This window comes from Dasypus novemcinctus, chromosome 5 (genome assembly GCF_030445035.2).
Source record: "Dasypus novemcinctus isolate mDasNov1 chromosome 5, mDasNov1.1.hap2, whole genome shotgun sequence".
NCBI lineage: Eukaryota > Metazoa > Chordata > Mammalia > Cingulata > Dasypodidae > Dasypus > Dasypus novemcinctus.
In genome coordinates, this window is record NC_080677.1 from 36,154,993 (window position 1) to 36,174,072 (window position 19,080).

The 19,080-nt window shown below is 41.8% G+C and overlaps 1 protein-coding gene across 2 annotated transcripts in view; it reads right to left on the reverse strand.

The window, feature by feature from the left end:
• The window catches only part of MALSU1 (mitochondrial assembly of ribosomal large subunit 1), a 36,604-nt gene extending 19,967 nt beyond the window's left edge, over positions 1 to 16,637 (reverse strand). For both annotated transcript variants that reach the window (XM_004461349.4, XM_071215120.1), the window contains exons 1-3: positions 16,371 to 16,637; positions 14,955 to 15,133; positions 13,290 to 13,371 (exon numbers count right to left, since the gene is read on the reverse strand). In XM_004461349.4, the coding sequence (XP_004461406.1) occupies positions 13,290 to 13,371; positions 14,955 to 15,133; positions 16,371 to 16,617 (508 nt within the window). In that variant the 5' untranslated portion in view covers positions 16,618 to 16,637. The remainder of the gene's footprint in view (positions 1 to 13,289; positions 13,372 to 14,954; positions 15,134 to 16,370) is intronic.
• Between the last annotated feature and the right edge of the window lie 2,443 nt (positions 16,638 to 19,080).

The window sequence follows — 19,080 nt, forward strand, 5'->3', positions numbered from 1 at the left end:
TCCCAAAAGTCAAAAGGTGAAAACAACCCAAGTGTCCACTGACAAATGAACGGATAATACAAAATGTGGTATATATAAAAATGGAATGTTATTTAGCCATAGAAATAAATTCTAAGACATGTGCTTCAACAGAGGAAAACTGGAAAACATTATGCTCAATGAAGTAAGAAGACACATAATGATAAATATTGTATGTCACAAGAGATTTCTAGAAATAGAAAGCACGCAGAGCCAGAAAGTAGAAGATACCAGGGGAAGGGGAGAAGGGAGAGTGTATGTTTGAATATTGAGTATGTGTAAAACAAAAATAATGAAAAAAATAAAAAAAATAGAAGGGCTCAGTATACTACTTTCAACAAAGGACAGAACATCTAGACAGAAGATCAGTAAAGAAACTGAAGACTTGAACAATACTAAAATCAGCTAGATCTAGTAGACACACATAGCACACTTCACCAAACAACAGATACATTCCTCTCAATTGTACATGGTTCATTCTCTAGGAACAAATTACATGTTATATCACAAAACAAGTCTCAATACATTTAAAAACACTGAAATCATACAAAGTACCTTTGCCAACACCAATGGAATGAAGCTAGAAAAGAAAGGCAGAGGGAGAACTAGAAAAGTCATACGTATATGGAAATTAAGCAACACACTCGTAAATAATCAATAGGTCATAAAGAACAAATCACAGGAGCAGCATACTTGGCCCAGTGGTTAGGGCATCCGTCTACCACAAGGGAGGTCCACAGTTCAAGCCCCGGGCCTCCTTGACCCGTGTGGAGCTGGCCCATGTGCAGTGCTGATGTTTGCAAGGAGTGCCCTGCTATGCAGGGGTGTCCCCCACGTAGGAGAGCCCCATGTGCAAGGAGTGCGCCCCGTAAGGAGAGATGTCCAGCGCGAAAGAAAGTGCAGCCTGCCCAAGAATGGTGCTGCACACACGGAGAGCTGACACAACAAGATGATGCAACAAAAAGAAACACAGATTCCTGTGCCGCTGACAACAACAGAAGCGGACAAAGGAGATGCATCAAATAGACACAGAGAACAGACAAGTGGGGGCGGGGGGGGGGAGGGAGAAAAATAAAATAAATCTTTAAAAAATATATATATACATAGATTCAACAATCCTCAATAAAATACAAGCAAATAGAATCCAAAAGCTTCTTAAAAGAATTAAACACTTATAACGTGATGGCATTTATCCCAGGAATTCCAGTGTGGTTCAACATAAAAAAAGTCATGTATGGGGAGCGAATGTGGCTTAAGTGGTTGAGCACCTGCTTCCCACATGGGAGGGTCCTAGGTTCAGTCCCAGTGCCCCTTAAAAACAAAAACAAGCAACAAGCAAACAAATGGAAAAACCAACTCAGGGGAGCTGATGTGCTTCTATGGAAAAGCACCGGTTTCTACCATACAAGGTCCTGGGATCAATCCCCAGCCCCAGAACCTCAAAAAAAAAAAAAAAAAGTAATACACCACATTAACAGAATGAAGGGAAAACAAAAACAAACCATGATCATTTAAACTGATACGAAAAAGTGATTGGACAATATCCTTTCATGATAAAAACACTCAGAAAATTATGAACAGACGGTAGCTTCCTCAAAATAATAAAGGACATTGTATTAGTTTGCCAAAGGGCTATCAATGCAAAGTACCCAAAAGTCTGTTGACTTTTATAAAGGGCATTTATTTATAGTAAAAGCCTACAGTTCCCAGACTGTGAAAAAAGTCCAACTTAAAGCACCTTCAGAGATGCTTTCTCACCAAAGTTGGCTACAGTTGATCCTGGCATTTTGCCACGTGGTGAAGCAAGATAACTGCCTATCTCTGCTCAGGTTTCTCCTTCCCCTCTAGGCTTTTCCTTTCTCATGCACAGCTGCTCTGCTTCTTCCCAATTTCAGCTGGAGGCTGGCAGAGGGCTTGTCTCTTTGGGTTTCCTCTATCAGTCTCAGCTGTTCCACTCTCTTTCCAAGGTCAGCTGTAAATTATCAAGCAAATGGCTCATCTCTCCCCAGGGGCCTCAGCAGTTTGAGCCTTCTCCTTTTTGTCACATGACAAGATAAAAAATGACAACTTTCTCTTTCTGTGTGTCTGTCTGTTCATGTCAGTCTGTTTATATCAGATCCAACAAAGGGGCACGGACTCAACCTGAGTCATGCCTTACTGATGCAGCAGAATAAAAACCCTAAAGCAATCTCATCCAGTAATCTTAAACAAAGGCTCCTCAGCTAAATTTGATGCAATCAAAAGGGTAATGAAGCCAGCTAGTAAGACAGGGAATCAATAGATGGATCTGGAACCTGGCAAGAAGTACATGTGGACATCAATAAACCCAAGATGGCTGCTGGAAGACCCCACCCCCACCCCCCACACATACACATACAAGATTCTGCCATTCCGAACAAGATTTCCCCCAGAAGCCAGGAGAAGCCCTGGATATTCCCTAAGGACTTTATAATTGGGCCCTCCTGGGGGATTGATGGGTGGGGTAATCAACCAAAACAGTAAACAGCTGGGACTCCTTCCCTACCATTAGCAAAGGGGTGAAATAATTAACCGTTCAAAAAGCAGGCACAAGCCTTGAATTCTCTCTCCTCTTTGGACCCGGATTATGGCTGCCCTCTTCCCCCACATGGATCAACCCGCAAGTAAAACCTGGGTATTTATAATCTATAACGGGAAATTGTAGTCTGTAATTAGTCTGCTTTATCACTTTTCAGCCCCTTCCTCTCTACCCGGGACCCATGATCTGTTATTTTTCCCCATTGTCTCTTCCCTTCCTCCCTGAATAAATCATTGGCCTAACTCACCCAACATGCTCTTGAAATTCATTTCTGCAGCCCAAGAACTTAGACAAAACTGGCAACAGTATCACACCCAGAGAAAAAGATTAGTTTACAAACATCTTTCTCTTTTCAAGATTCATAAAATAATTTCAGACTGTCACAGATGTATATGAAAAATTCATAGCTAACATTATACACTACAGTGAAAGACTGAAAGCCTTGCATCTGAGGTCAGGAACAAAACAAGGCTGCTCACCTTTACCACTGCTATCCAACACTACTGGAAGTCCTTGCTAGAGCAATTAGGAACAGAGAAAAAGATAAAAACAGCATTCAAATTGCAAATGTAGTAGTAAAACTATCTCTATTTGCAGGTGACATGATCCCTTATATAAAAATTCTCAAAGAATCTACAAGGAAACTACTTGAACTAATAAGTGAATTCAGCACTTGAGAGCTCTTCTGTGCCCCTTTTGTGGATTCCTGGCTGTTTAGGCTGGGAAAGCCAAATTGGGAAAGGATTCCTCTAGGAGTGATTCTCTTAGAATTTGCCCTCCAGGTAGGAGCAGCATGACACAATGAAAGAACTGTACCAGACTACAGAAGTGGAGAGTCTAGGATAAAGACCTGCCAATACTCAGGAGAGGGAGGTATGTCCCCTGTGAAAGAGAAGGGACAACCAAATTCCTGTAAACAGGGGAACTCCAAGTCACCTAACAAGCAAAAGACTAGGACAAGACAGAGCCCAGTAAAACAGGGAAAACTCTGCACAGTGCATTCACCTTGCACAGACCTTCCAATAGGAGGGCTGAATGAAGCTCAAGAAAATCTGTCTTGGGAAACGGACTTGGCCCAGTGGTTAGGGCATCCGTCTACCACATGGGAGGTGCGCGGTTCAAACCCCGGGCCTCCCTGACCCGTGTGCAGCTGGCCCATGCACAGTGCTGATGCACGCAAGGAGTGCCCTGCCACGCAGGGGTGTCCCCCGCGTAAGGGAGCCCCACGCGCAAGGAGTGCGCCCCGCAAGGAGAGCTGCCCAGCGCGAAAGAAAGTGCAGCCTGCCCAGGAATGGCGCCGCCCACACTTCCCGTGCCGCTGACGACAACAGAAGCGGACAAAGAAACAAGACGCAGCAAACAGACACAGAGAACAGACAACCGGGGGAGGGGGGAAATTAAATAAATAAATAATCTTAAAAAAAAAAAAAATCTGTCTTATCACCAGCTGGCTACAAAACCAGGAAACAGACATCCCAGGTAGTAAATCCCAGAGTTAACATTTTAAAAAAATAAAATGTATAATGTGCAACAAACGAGTATGAGACAAAGAAGAGGAAATGATGGGACATTCAAAGGAAGAGGATAAAAATATAGAAAACAACAACAAAGACAACGAGACTGTGGACATACTGAACAATGATCTTAAATGCTTAAGGAGATGAAGGAAAGTACAGAGAAATACACTGCATCAGGAAAACAATGAATGAGAAATACGAAAATGTCAATAAAGAGAAATTTTAAAAAGGAACCAAACAGAACTACTAGAGTTGAAGATCACAATAACTGAAATGACAAATGCCCAGGAGAATTTCAAGAGCAGACCGGAGCTGGCAGAAGAATCAGTGAACTTGAAGACAAAGCACTTGAAATGAGTCAGGCTGCAGGGCAGAAAGAAAAAAGAAGTATTAAAAGCCAAAATAGTCTAAGATAGCTCTGGGACACAATCAAGTGCACCAAAATATGTGTAATGGGGGAAGAAACTGAGAAAGGGGCAGAAAACATAGTCAAAGAAATAACAAGAGAGAACTTCCCGACTTAGCAAAAGACATGAAAATGTACATCCAAGAAGCTCAGAGAATATCAAAGAGGATAAACATGAAGAAAAATACACTGTCATGTACTGATTACAGTATGAAATGCAAAATACAAGGAGAGCATTCTGAAAGCTGCAAGAGAAAAACAACATGTTACCTACAAGGGAATCCCAGTAAGACTGGGTACCAATTTCTCATCAGAAATGGAGGCAAAAGGGAATGCGTTGAAATACTTAAAGTGCTGAAGGAAAAACAACTGCCAGCCAAGAATTTTATATCTGGCGAGACTCTCTTTCAAATGTGAGAGATATTAAGATATTCTCAAATAAACAAAAGCTGAGGGAATTCATCACCACTACACGTGCTCTACAAGCAATGCAAAAGGGAGTTCTTTAGACTGAAACAAAAGGACACTAGATAGTGAGAGGTTCAACGCAGCATAAAAAAATCAAGACCTGAGGTAAAGGCAACCATCTGGGTAATTATAAACGTTAGTATTATTGTATTGTATTTTTGGTGGGTAACTCCAATTCTTACTTCCTACAGGCGCTAAAATACAAATGCATAAAAAATGATAACTCTAGGATTTCAGACATATAATGTACAAAAATGTAAGTGGTTAACAAATACAAAAAAGATGGTGGGGGACAGAAAGGAATAGGAAAAGTATATGTGCATGCTATTTAAGTTAAGTTGGTATCAAACCAAATACAACTGTCATGTATTTAGAATGTTAAATTTTAACCCTATGGCAGCGGACTTGGCCCAGTGGTTAGGGCGTCCATCTACCACATGGGAGGTCTGCGGTTCAAACCCCAGGCCTCCTTGACCTGTGTGGAGCTGGCCCATGCACAGTGCTGATACGCGCAAGGAGTGCCATGCCACGCACGGGTGTCCCCCGTGTAGGGGAGCCCCATGCGCAAGGAGTGCACCCCATAACGAGAGCTGCCCAGCGCGAAAGAAAGTGCAGCCTGCCCAGGAATGGTGCTGCCCACACGGAGATCTGACACAACAAGATGACGCAACAAAAAAAAACACAGATTCCCGTGCCGCTGACAAAAACAGAAGTGGACAAAGAAGCCGCAGCAAATAGACACAGAGAACATACAACCGGGGTGAGGGGGGAAGGGGAGAGAAATAAATAATCTTTAAAAAAAAAAAAATTTAAACCCTATTGTAACCAAAAGAAAAACAGATGAAAAATATATCCAGATAGAAATGAGAAAACACTCAATATGGTACAATACAAAAAAGCAAATAAATATAAAAGCAGGCTTTAACAAAAGTGAGGGAAAAGGCAAAATAGTAAAATAACAGAAGACCTGTATTATCAGTGGTGATTTTAAATGGATTAAACTCTCCAGTCAAAAGACAGATTGGCAGAATGGAAAAAATGCATGATCCAACCATATGCTGTCTGCAAGAGACTCATCTTAAAGTCAAAGACACAAGTAGGTTGACAGTGACAGGATGGGAAAAAAATGTACCATGCAAGTAATAACCAAAAGAGAGCTGGAGCAGCTATACTTACATTGGATAAAATAAACTTTAAGTTAAAAACAGTTACAAGGGACAAAGATGGTCATTACACACTGATAAAGGGGACAATTAAAAAGAAAGATGTAACAATTACAAATATATGTGCATTTAAAAGCAGAGCCCCAAAATATATGAAGCAATACTGACAGATATGAAGGGAAACACTGACAGTTCTACATTAATAGAAGGAGACTTTAACACACCACTCTAAAATAATGGATAGAACATTCAGTCAGAAGATCAATAAGGAAGTACAGGACTTGAATGGTATACTAAACCAACTAGATCTTCTAACAGACATATATAGAACATTGCTCCTACTGAAAGCAGAATACACATTCTCCTCAAATGAACATGAATCATTTTTCAGGGACAACCATATGTTGGGTCACAAAACAAGTCCCCAGTAAATTAAAAAACAGAACATTGTAATCATACAATGCAACAAAATGAAGTTGGAAATCAGTAACAGTGGGAAAAATGGAAAATTCACAAATACGTGGAAATTATATATACTTTTAAGCAACCAATGGGTTAAAGATGAAATCAGAAGCAAAATTAGGAAATATCTTGATGTGAATGAAAATGAAAATACAACATACCAAAACTTACGGGATGCAGCAAAGGCAGTGGTGAGAGGGAAACTTATAGCTCTAAATGCTTACACTAAAAAAGAAGAAAGTAGGGAGCGGATGTGGCTCAAGCAATTCAGCACCTGACTCCCACATGGGAAGTTTGGCTTCCAGTGCCTCTTAAAGAAGACAAGCAGATGACAAGCAGACAGATGAGGGAGCCATCTCAGGAGGGCGGGAGAATGAAAAATAAATTAATTAATTAAAAAGAAAAAAGGAAGACGTCAGATCAGAGACCTAGCCTCAAAACTGGAAGAACTAGACAACTGAAAGAAAGCCAGAGAATAATCTAAGGACTGAATAATACAGTGAACCCAGAAGTGGATGAAAATTGTGTTTAATAGTACCAATGTAAGAATGTCCTTCTATGACTGAACAGCTATATGTCACTATTGCAGGGTGGTGGGAATGTGGAGAAGCATGAGAAAAATACAATTAATGTAACCTATGGACCATACTTAACAGCAATACTGTAATATTTTTGCATTAATGCCAAAGATGTACTGTGTTAATAATGGGGGAGTATGGAAGGGATGTGCCTAATGTACGCTGTGGACTGCAGCTGTTGATAATAGTCTGATGATGTTATCTCATGATATGTAACAAATGTTCCACAATGGTATGGTATGCCATGGTGAAGGGGTGTTACATGGGAGTTCTACATATGTGCATGATTGTTTTGTAAATGCACAACTTCTGTAATAAAAATATATGAAGAAAAGAAATGGGAAGCAGATATGGCTCAAGCAACTGGGCTCCCATTTACCGTATGGGTTCGGTGCCCAGGGCTTTCTGGTGAAGGAAAGCTGGCCTGCATGCCAAGCTGGCCCACACGGAGTGCTGGCCCATGTGGGAGTGCCGTCCTACACAGGAGTGCTGGCCAATGCAGAGAACTGGTGCAGCAAGATGATGCAACAAGAAACAAAGAGGACAGACAATAAGGAGATACAGAAGATCAGGGAGCTGAGGTGATGCAAGAGAATGATCACCTCTCTCCCACTCCAGAAGGCCCCAGGATTGGTTCCCAGATGAGAATACAAGCAGACACTGAAAGAACACATAGCAAATGGACACAGAGAGCAGACAACAGGGGGGTTGGGGGGAGAAATAAATAAATTAATATTTAAATTTTAAAAAAAGAAACTGGAAGAGCAAATTAAACCCAAAGCAAGCAGAAGGAAGGATATAAAGATTTCAGCAGAGATAAATGAAACAGAAAACAAAAAAACAATAAAGGAATCAACAAAACTAAAAGTTGGTCCTTTGAAAAGATCAACAAAATGGACAAACCTTTAGCTAGACTGACAAAGAAAAACAGAGAGAAGATACAAATAACAAATACTGGACATGAAAAGAGGGACATTACTACCAGCCCTGCTGAAATAAAAAACCAGAAGGAAGCAGATGTGGCTCAAGCAATTCGGTACCCACCTACCATATAGGAGGTCCTGGGTTCAGTTCCCATGCCTCCTAAAGAAGATGAGGAAGACAGTGAGCTGACATGACAGGCAGGTGTAACAAGATGATGCAACAAAGAGACACAATGAGGAAAACACAACGAGAGACACAACAAGCAGGGGAGTAGAGGCAGCTCAAGAATTAGGTGCCTCCCTCTCACATGGGATGGCCCTGGGTTTGGTTCCCAGTGCCTCCTAAAAAGAAGGTGAGCACACAACGAACAAACACAGAGAGCAGACAGCAAGCACAAACGAATGGGGTGTGGTAGGGAGAATAAAATCTTTAAAAAATGACTATAAGGGAGTGGATGTGGTTCAAGCAGTTGAGTGCCTGCCTCTGACATAGGAGGTCATGGGTTCAGTTCCTGGTTTCTCCTAGACAAAACAAAAAACAAACAAACAACGAGCAAACAAAAAAAAAGCCAACTCAAGGGAGCCAACATAGCTCAGTGGTTGATTGCTGCCCTCCCACACATGAGGTCCCGAGTTCAATCCCCAGTCCTGGTATTTCAAAAAAAAAAAAATTCTGTAAGTGGATACCAAAACTATCTGTAAGCCAATTAACTCAATCTAGATGAAATGTACAAATTCTTAGAAACACACAAACTATGTACACTGACTCAAGAAGAAATACAAGATCTCAACAAACCAATTACTAGTAAAGGGATTAACTCAGTTATCAAAAACCTCCTGACAAAGAAAATTCCAGGACAAGGTGGCTTCACAAAGGAATTCTACCAAACATTCCAAGAAGACAACTCCAATTCTACTCAAAGTCTTCCAAAAAAAAAACTGAAGATGGAGCACTCCCTAACTCCTTCTATGAGGCCAACATCACCCTCATGCCAAAGCCAGATAAAGCTGGCAAAAGAAAAGAAAACAACAGACCTACATCTCTTAAGACTATAGAGGTAAAAATCCTCAAGAAAATACTAGCAAACCAAATCCAACAGCATATGAAAAGAATTATACATAACGATCAATGAGAGTTATCCCTAGAATGCAAGGTTGGTTCAAATAAGAAAATCAATTAATGTAATACACCAAATTAATAGAATGAAGGAAAAAACACACATGATGCAAAAAAGACCTTTGACAAAATCCAGCACTCTTTCTTTTTTCTTTCTTTTTTTTTTTTCCAGCACCCTTTCTTGATAAAAACACTCAAAACTAGGAATAGAATGAAACTTCCTCAAAATGATAATGGGCATATATGAAAAACCCATAGCTTACATTATACTAATAAAATAAATGTTTAACGCTTTCCCCCTAAGATTAGGAATAAGACAAGGATGACCACTTTCACTACTGCTATTCAGTATCATACCAGAAATTTTAGCCAGAGGAACTCAGCAACAAAAAGAAATAAAAGATATCCAAATTGGAAAGGAAGAACTAAAATTTCCACTATTTGCAGTGACAAGATCCTACATGTAGGTAATCCTGAAGAATATACAAGAAAGATATAGAAATAGTAAGTGAATTTAGCAAAGTGGCAGTATACAAGTTCAACACACAAAAATCAGTGGTGTTTCTATATACCAGCAATGAACAATCCAAAAGGAAATCAAAAAAACAATTCCATTTACAAGAGCAACTAAAAGAATGAAATGTCTAGGAATAAATTCAACCAAGGAATATAAAGGACTTTGTGGAAAACCACAAAACACTGTGGAAAGAAATTAAAGATGACCTTAATAAATGAAAAATATTCTGTATTTACAGATTGGAAGACTAAATATATTAAGATATTAATTCTACTCAAAGTGATTTACGTGGGAAACGGACTTGGCCCAGTGGTTAGGGTGTCCGTCTACCACATGGGAGGTCCGCGGTTCAAACCCTGGGCCTCCTTGACCCGTGTGGAGCTGGCCCATGCTCAGTGCTGATGCACGCAAGGAGTGCCCTGCCACGCAGGGGTGTCCCCCGCGTAGGGGAGCCCCACGCACAAGGAGTGCGCCCGTGAGGAGAGCCGCCCAGTGCGAAAGAAAGTGCAGCCTGCCCAGGAATGGCGCCGCCCACACTTCCCGTGCCACTGACAACAGAAGCGGACAAAGAAACAAGACGCAGCAAATAGACACAGAGAACAGACAACCGGGGGAGGGGAGGGAATTAAATAAATAAAATAAATCTTTAAAAAAAAAAAACAACAAAGTGATTTACAGTTTCAATGGATTCTGATAAAAAATCCAACAGTCTTCTTTGCAGAAATGGAAAAGCCAAACAAACAAATTAATATGGGGGAAGCGAACTTGGCTCAATGGACAGAGTATCCGCCTACCACATGGGAGGTCCACAGTTCAAACCCAGGGCCTCCTTGACCCATGTGGAGCTGGCACACGTGCAATGCTGATGCACGCAGGGAGTGCTGTGCCATGCAGGGGTGTCCCCCGCGTAGGGAAGCCCCACGCACAAGGAGTGCACCCCATAAGGAGAGCTGCCCAGCACGAAAGGAAGTTCAGCCTGCCCAGGAGTGGTGCCACACACACACAGAGCTGACACAGCAAGATGATGCAACAAAGAGAGACATAGATTCCCAGTGCCGCTGATTGGAATAGAAGTGGACACAGAAGAACACACAGTGAATGGACACAGAGAGCAGACAACTGGGGCGGGGGGAGGGAGAAAGGGGAGAGAAATAAATAAAAATAAATTTAAAAATTAATAAGGAAGGGCAAAGGGATCTCAGATAGCCAACATCATCTTGAAAAAGAACAAAGTTGGAAGACTCATGCTTCCCAATTTCTAAACTTATTACAAAGCTACAGTAATCAAAAAAGTGTAGTACTGGCACAAAGAACAGATTTGCAGACCCTCACATCTACGGCCAATTGATATTTGACGAGTGTGCCAAGTTCACTCAATGAAGGAAAGGTTAAGGTTTGAACCTATGTTTGTCTAATCACAGCACAAACTTCCTTCAATGAAAAAGTTAATAAAAAGGGTAGATTTTTTTTTTAAATGCTGCAGGAAAAATTGGATATTCACATGCAAAACAAAGGGCACCCCTGCCTCACATCACATATAAAAATTAACTCAAAATGAATCAATTTCGATTTAACATTTATATAATCTAAAGCTTCTTTAAAAATAAGGAAAAAATAAAAATGAACCAATGACCTAAATGTAAGAGCTCCAACTATAAAACTCTTAGGAAAAAACATAATATCTTCAGGATCTTGTATTAGACAACAGATTCTTAGGCTTTCTACCAAAGGACATTATCAAGAAAGTAAAGACAATCTACAGAATGAGAGAAAATATTTGGAAACCATATATCTGATAAGAGTTTAATATCCAGAATATATTAAAAAAACTTTCACAATCAACAACAAAAGGACAAGCAACTCAAAAATGGACAAAAGACTTTAACAGACAATTCTCCAAAGAAATACAAAGGCCAAAAAAGCACATTAAAAGATGCTCAACATCATTAGCCATTAGGGAAATGCAAATCAAAACTACAATGAGATACCACTTCACACCCACTAGAATGGCTACTATTTAAAACAAAAAACAAAAAAACAACAGAAAATAAAATTGTTGGAGAGGATATGGTCAAAGGGGGCTGGTACACTGCTGGTCCGAATGTAAGATGATACAGCGTCTATGAAAAATAGTTTGATGATTCCTCCAAAAGTTAAGAACATATAATTACTTGATCCAACAATCCCATTTTTAGGTGTATACCCATAATAATTGAAAGCACGGAGTCGAACAGATATTTGCACACGAATGTTTATAGCAGCATTATTCACAGTAGCTCAAAGGTGGAAGCACTCAAGGTCTACCAATAGATGAACTGATAGACAAAATGTGGTATATGCATGCAATGGAATGTTATTCAGCCATAAAAAGAAATAAAGTTCTGATACATTCTACAACATGGATGAACCTTAAAGACATCACATCGAGTGTAATAAGCCAGGCACAAAAGGTCAAATATTGAATTATACAAATTCATAGAAACAGAAGGTAGATTGATTACAGGTTAACTGGGTCCCTAAAGAGGACTGGGGAGTTAATGCTTAACAGGTACAGAGTTTCTGTTTGGTATGATGAAAAAGTTTTGGGTTTTGGTAATGGATGACTGCAACTGGTAGCATAACATTGTGAATGCAACTAACACTACTGAATCTTATACTTGAAAGTGGTTAAAATAGGAAATTTCATGTTATGTATGTTATGTTAATCACAATATAAATTTTAAAAAGAGAGTGTGTGTCTCCTATCAGAGCAACAGGCATGCATATTTATTCTCCATTATAAAAGACTCAGATTCCCTAAACTTAGAGTTCCTCTCCGGAACAACCCACTGTGTGTGCAGGTACTATGTGGCCCTCTGGACTGCCTTATAGGAATTGGGGTTTGGGGAAGTGGCATAGTTCTGATGCTGATTACTGCTATTGCCGCAAGTAATAAACTGTCCTTCATCTCTAACCTCACAGTAATCTTTTGTCTTTCCATGAAACCACCTGGCTAATTTGTTACCTTGCAAGTAAGGTAAAATCTTACACTCCTTCCAGGTCTTGACCTACAGTTATTTTTCTCTTTGTAATTAGTAAATATCTTGTGGGGTAGTACTTTGAAACTATGCATATGTCAATATTCATACTTATTCTGTCTGCCTTTTCAAATTTCCAGGTCTCTGCTCTTGTCATTTCTAGCATCTGAAAAACCCTTCATCCTCCTCATCTGAGTTAGGTAAGGCCCAAGTCACAGGTACTCCACCCTGCCACCACTCCAAGCATCTTCTACCATGTTATCCATCATGCTGTCCACCATCTTCCTAACTTGTGTTAATTTTATATACCCCATATAGTATGTATCTTTCTCCAGAAGTGCTATCTAGCATATTTTATTTAGGTGACGATTTTACTTGTAAGGCCAACTATGTTATAATTAAATAAAATTTATGTTACTTTAAACCAATTTCAAAAAAAATGGAAAAACACTCAGCAATTTGATCTTGAGCCTTTTACAACTAAAACCAACTCAAAATTAATGCACTACCAAATATTTATCTGTAAAATGTGTCAAAATAACTTACCAAAGTCCACACAAAGCCAGTCATCAGTGTCCTTCCCTTCAATCTTAACATGCGGCTCATTTTTACATTTCAGGTATTTGTACTGTGAAAAGCCAGGTAAAAATTAAAGGGGTATGGGGTAGGTCTGTGCTTTTACTGAAGATCTGGTGGTATTTTTCACTGGTTTAATTTGAACTGGGGAAATAGTTTAGTCATTCCTCGTAGCTATAACTCACCCCATGATTAGTAACTTGGGATAACTAATTCCCCCCTTCATCTCATCCTTCTGACAACTCTGCCCTGAATCTTCCTGCCATTCACCACAGCACCGCTGGGGCAGACGCGGGCTCCTTCTAACATCATCCCTCTGTCCACCCCAGCTTCCCTTAGTTTCAGGGGAGACATGCCGCCTTCCTGGTTCAAGGCTACACCTTCTCAATGCTACGATTCCACCTCATCTAACTTCATGATGGGAAATGGGACTTTATCATCCCATGTTTCCATTCCCAATAGTTCCCATGAATGGTCTCAGTTCTTAACCTTCTTTACAACAATAAAAAGTTTTGTAGACCTGACATTTCTTTCCCTTCTTGTTGAAAATTTTTATAAAAGTAATTTTCATTCCCTTGCCCTTTCACTTCCACAGAAAGATCTCTGAAAAACCTGTCATTCCTTTTTATATCCCCAAGTGCAATGGTCATTTCTAAGTTTTCATCTTGCTTCACCTCACTATTACATCTGATAGAAACCATGGTATTCTACCTTAAAACTCTTCTCCATGCTCTCCTGGTTTTGTCTCTCCAACTATCCCTTTTTATTTTAAATCTTCCTGTGCTCTATCATCTTATGCCAGGGCTCTATCCTCAGCTCTCTTATTTTACTACCCTTCTCTAGGCAATCCCAGATATTCTTTTGGTCTTAACTGCCCTCTCTATCACTAATTTCTAATAGGGTGAGAGAGATATGCTCCCCTGGAGAATGTTATCAGAATCAGCTGGAGGCTTTCTAAGTAGAGCTTCTTCCTTATTCTGATTCATATTCAATCTAGTCAGAAAAATAAACTGCCTTCCCTTTCCTCAACTAGACCTATGAACTCAGAGGACAAGGACTAAGATCTTCTTTATCCTTACCTTTCTAAAACCCACACAATGCTTGAGAATACTGGATATCGTCAAACATTTTAATTAAAACTCTGGACCAGCACTGCCCAACTGAACTTTTTTGCTACAGTGGAGATATTTTATAACTTGCACTGTCCAATATTGTAGCCACTAACCACTTATGGCTATTAAGCACCTGAAATGTGGCTAGTACAACTGAGGAACTGAATTATAAATTTTAATTTATACGTAAACAACCACATGTGGCCAGTGGTATAATCATATTAGACAGTGCAACCCTAGAAATCCCTTTCGGTATACAGTCTTTTAGCTTGCTTCAGGTTGTTTTTAATATTCTTTCCCTTGTCACAATAGACAAAATTAGAAATACTCTTTGACTTAATAGGTCTGGATATTTGTCACCATTCCTTTCACTACCAAAGAACAAAAAACACATTTATACAAATTCTAAGATTTTGTTTTAAGTAACCTCATTTATTCTCTCTTTAAAAGCTGCTCTTCAGCATAATACAATGATACTATTCCACTCAGCTAATGGTCCAAAAGAGAAAAGAAAACATCCTACCATTTTCACAATGTAGTAGGCCATGGCATGTAAGTGTCGGGTGGAGGTTCCACTCCCAATCACAAAGTAATCTGTGTAGTTCATCTCTGGAGGAATCTTGATCACACAAATGTCTTTTGCATTTTCTTGTCTCAGAAGTGAAACCAGCATATCAATGTCAAACTTGGGACTAGTGTTACCTGAAATACATACAGATTCCACTTGTCAGATGGCCCAGAACTGCAGGCAGTTGACAGTGAAACTGCTCCTCCATGAGCGTGTTTAGATCTGAAATGTTTTGAAAGATAGCAGGGCCCAGACCGCCTGGAAGCTGAACTGAACAGTGGTTTCATATAGCACCATGTTTTATGGTCAAATCATCAGGTTACACAAAGCCACCATACCTCCTTTGTTATTACCACATTAAAGTAGAGCTACACATCAGTTACTGATGAATTTCTAGTCACTAGTGCCTGAAGAAAAAGAAATGTTTATACAACAGACAAAAACAGTAGCACAAGTTGGTAAAGGGGTGATATTCTAGGGCATGTTAAAGTGAATCCGGGTCACAGAGGGTCAAAGACTGTGAGGTAGAGAGGCTCTTAGGTAGTATTTGGTCCATTCCCTTCACATGAAAGATTTAGAAACTTAAGCCTAGCAAAATTAGTATGTGGCCCAAGATCACCCAACTAGTCAATGAGAGAGCTGAGATTTGAACAGTCATTCTCATTTGGAACCCTTAAGTTTTCCTTAAAAAGCCATTTGGGTTACATAACAATTGTTACCTGTAGCAATCTAAATCATTTTCTGTAGATATTAAGAGAGTTGATTCTTCAACTGGGAGTATTACAGTCTGTAAACTTACAGCCCTCTTAAGTTCTAAAACTGACTTCTAAGGACCTAGCGGCTAAATACATTAAGACCTCTCCCTTCCACACTCGAACCTTTCACAGACGTGATTTGTTTACCACCTGTCAAGTTTCTAAGCGTTTGCAATGATCAGAGGATCTTAAATTGACCTCATCTCTATCAGCGCTTCTTTCCCACCTTAAAAAACCCCAGGCTCTGGCTCTCCCTCAAAATCCTCCCGCCCCCACACTCCTGACAAGCCAATTCCCGGGAACCCTCGGAAAAATTGTGACTGGGGGTTGGGGGGGGCGGGGCGGGAGGTGGTAAGGACGGTGAGGTTGTGACGCCGAGGGTCCGGTCCGATGTGACCGTCCGGATGCGAGGGGCTTTCGAAAGGTCTGTTAGTTTCTTGGCCTTCCAGCCTCTTCACTGTGAAACAGCAAGGTTGGTGCCAACAAGCTCTACATTCCTATACAGCTCCGGAGCTGCAGAAGTTTTGACCCTAAGAGGAAAGCATCAAAAGGAGACCGCAGAGCTTCCTCGGCTGGAACACTGCTCGAGGTCACCATCATCTCTCCACGGCCGTACCTGCAGCGCCCGACTCCGGGTACCCCTCGCCGGCCGCCGCGTCCGCCCGCTCCTCAGTCCGGGAACCGACGTGCAAGCAGCGCGCGGGGCCGGGGGCCAGGCAGAGCGCCGGCCCCGCAGCAGGTCGCCCTAGGGCCAGCAGCGGAGGCCGTGGCCCGAAGCGTGCCGCGGACTTCGCTCTCCAAGGAAGGGCTCCACGCCACAGAAGCGCCCCAAGCCAGCGGGCCCCATTGCCTCCCGGGCCCATGGCGGGCGCCGCGCGGTGACGTCGCGGGGCGGAGCTTCGCGGAACCCAAAGCAGGTTCTGCGCCTTTCGATTGGCCGGGCCAGCCCGGCGCGGCCGGGGTATTGGACGTCAGGAGTGTGGGCGGTGCCAGGTCTCGGCGTTCGGGCGGTGGGTGGAGTGGGGAGCCGGGTGAGGAAGGTGTGACCTGGAAGGGATAAATAGCGCTTGGGATTTTTTTGGGTGTCAGAGGACAAGCATACTTAGGTGCTTTTCCCTAGGTCCTAATGACGCAGTATTATATATATATATATAGTCTCCACTAGAACGTAAACTGTTTCAAGTCAATTTTTAAAATCCTGTTATTTCTTTCAACTATTCTTTCTACAGTGACTAAAATAGTTCTCGATACTGAATGTATAGAAATTGGGCTGTTGATTTAGACTAGAATTAGGAATATAATTTTCTACCCATCTCCTACCAAAAAAAGGTAAAGATTCCCTTACAAATTTGAAATCCAAGGAGGAAAATGTATTAAGGGCTGGGGGGTGGGGGGGGTGGTACAGAGGTGTAAGGAAACCATTTGGAAAATGTCCTTAGATCAACACTTCATCTAAATACACTCCCACAACTTGCCTTGGGCAGTAAGGTGTCCTCAGACTTCAGAGGCCCTTGACGCTGTCAGTCACTGTTTGTTCAGAAGCCTGGCCTCTGCACATCCACATTTTCTCCCCGGATTGCTGGGCTGTGCCAAGCAGTCAAGCAATTGTTTCCTTCTACAGGGATTGGTAGAGATTTTAAGGTCTACTAGCCCAGCCTACTTTTTCTTGTCTTTATGCTAGTAAGTCTAGATGCAGTTTGCACATTATAGATCTCTCTGAATAAATACCTGACTCGTTCCCTCACCAAGGATCCTCATTAAGGTTCAAGCCAACAAACATTTTGGTGCCTAGTACTGGGCTAGGGCCAGTGAGGATAAAGGTGAATAAAACATAGTCCTTGCCCCTAAGGAGCTCCCAGACAGGAGCAGAAAGAAATGATTTGAGTAAATGTCAAAAGTACTGATACCAGATGGCTCTGAGTTCTGAGCTTCTAGGTTCTTGGCTCATGTCCCATAAAAGAATTTAAGGACATGCCATAGGGTAAGCAAGGGAGTAAAGAATTAAGAAACAAGAAAATGAGAAAGTGCGTGGTCTGAGGCATGGACCATGCAAGTACTATGGAGTGAATTGCACAATGGGACCCCCGGTAGGGCTTTTTAAAGTCTGCTGTCTGACTGGTTGCCCCACCTGTCATTTCTCAGGGGGCCAATGATGAGGCCTTTTGAGAATATCTGGGGCTTTCCCTTGACCCCGAATGGGATTCTCATTCCAAATAAGTTTCTCGTGACTGGGATCTCGCAGGGTCCTTCCGGCAGCCTTCTTCTCAGGAGGTTTCTGGACAGGGTCTCACGGCCATGTGGTGTGTTGGCCGTGTTGTGTGCCGGGCCAGCTGCCTTCCCCCTTTCACTGTGCTAACCTGCCTCAGTACAATGGATTTGTATTTGAAAGAGAAGAATCCAAAATGCTGTGAGAAACAGCAGCATTTCTCCTGGAGGAATTGGAGATGGCTATGAAGGCAGTGGTATTTGAAGGAATCTAAGTCTGGATGCAGGAGGAGCAGAGGGGTCTACAGGCCACCACCCTGCCCAACGTCAGGGGTCCTTTCATCTTGTCCTCCCTTGGGAATGACAATGTCTAGAGGGACCAACTTGGAAGTGCTGTGAGGGCACAACGCAGGGGCGTGTATGTAGGGAGGGCATCCACTCTGAAAGTCAGTGAGATTTTACTTCCACACCTACCTGGCCTGTGAGACTTTTTTTGTCTCATCAGTGATCTGTGGTATTGGATAACTCAGAGTCTCTGTGGCAGGCCCCACACAACTGCTAAGTCAGAGCCCACCACCCCCATCCAACCAGGTGCCATGAGATCCTACTGCCTTTTTTTTAAAATTTATTTTATTTATTTTTTGAGGTACCATGGCCAGGGTTTGAACCTAGGACCTTGTATGTGGGAAGCCGAGGTTCACCACTGAGCTACATCATCTCTCCCCTACCACTTTTAAGTAGCCTTTTTCTTGATTCAGTGCTCTCTCTGTTAAAACTGAACAAAAGTGGGTTCATTCTCCCACTGCTCCTTTTCTTTTTTAAAAGATTTCTTTCTTTCTTTCTCCTCCCCAACTCCCCCCCGCCCCCGTTGTCTGCTCTCTGTGTCCATTTGCTGTGTGTTCTTCTGTGTTTGCTTGTATTCTCATCAGGCGGCACTGGGGATCTGTGTCTTTTTTTGTTGCATCATCTTGCTGCATCAGCTCTCCATATGTATGGCACCACTCCTGCGCAGGCTGTGGTTTCGCACAGGGTAGCCCTTCTTGCACAGGGGCCACTCCTTGAGCGGGGGCATCCCTGCGTGGGCCAGCACTCCTTGCGTGCAGCAGAACTGCGCCTGGGCC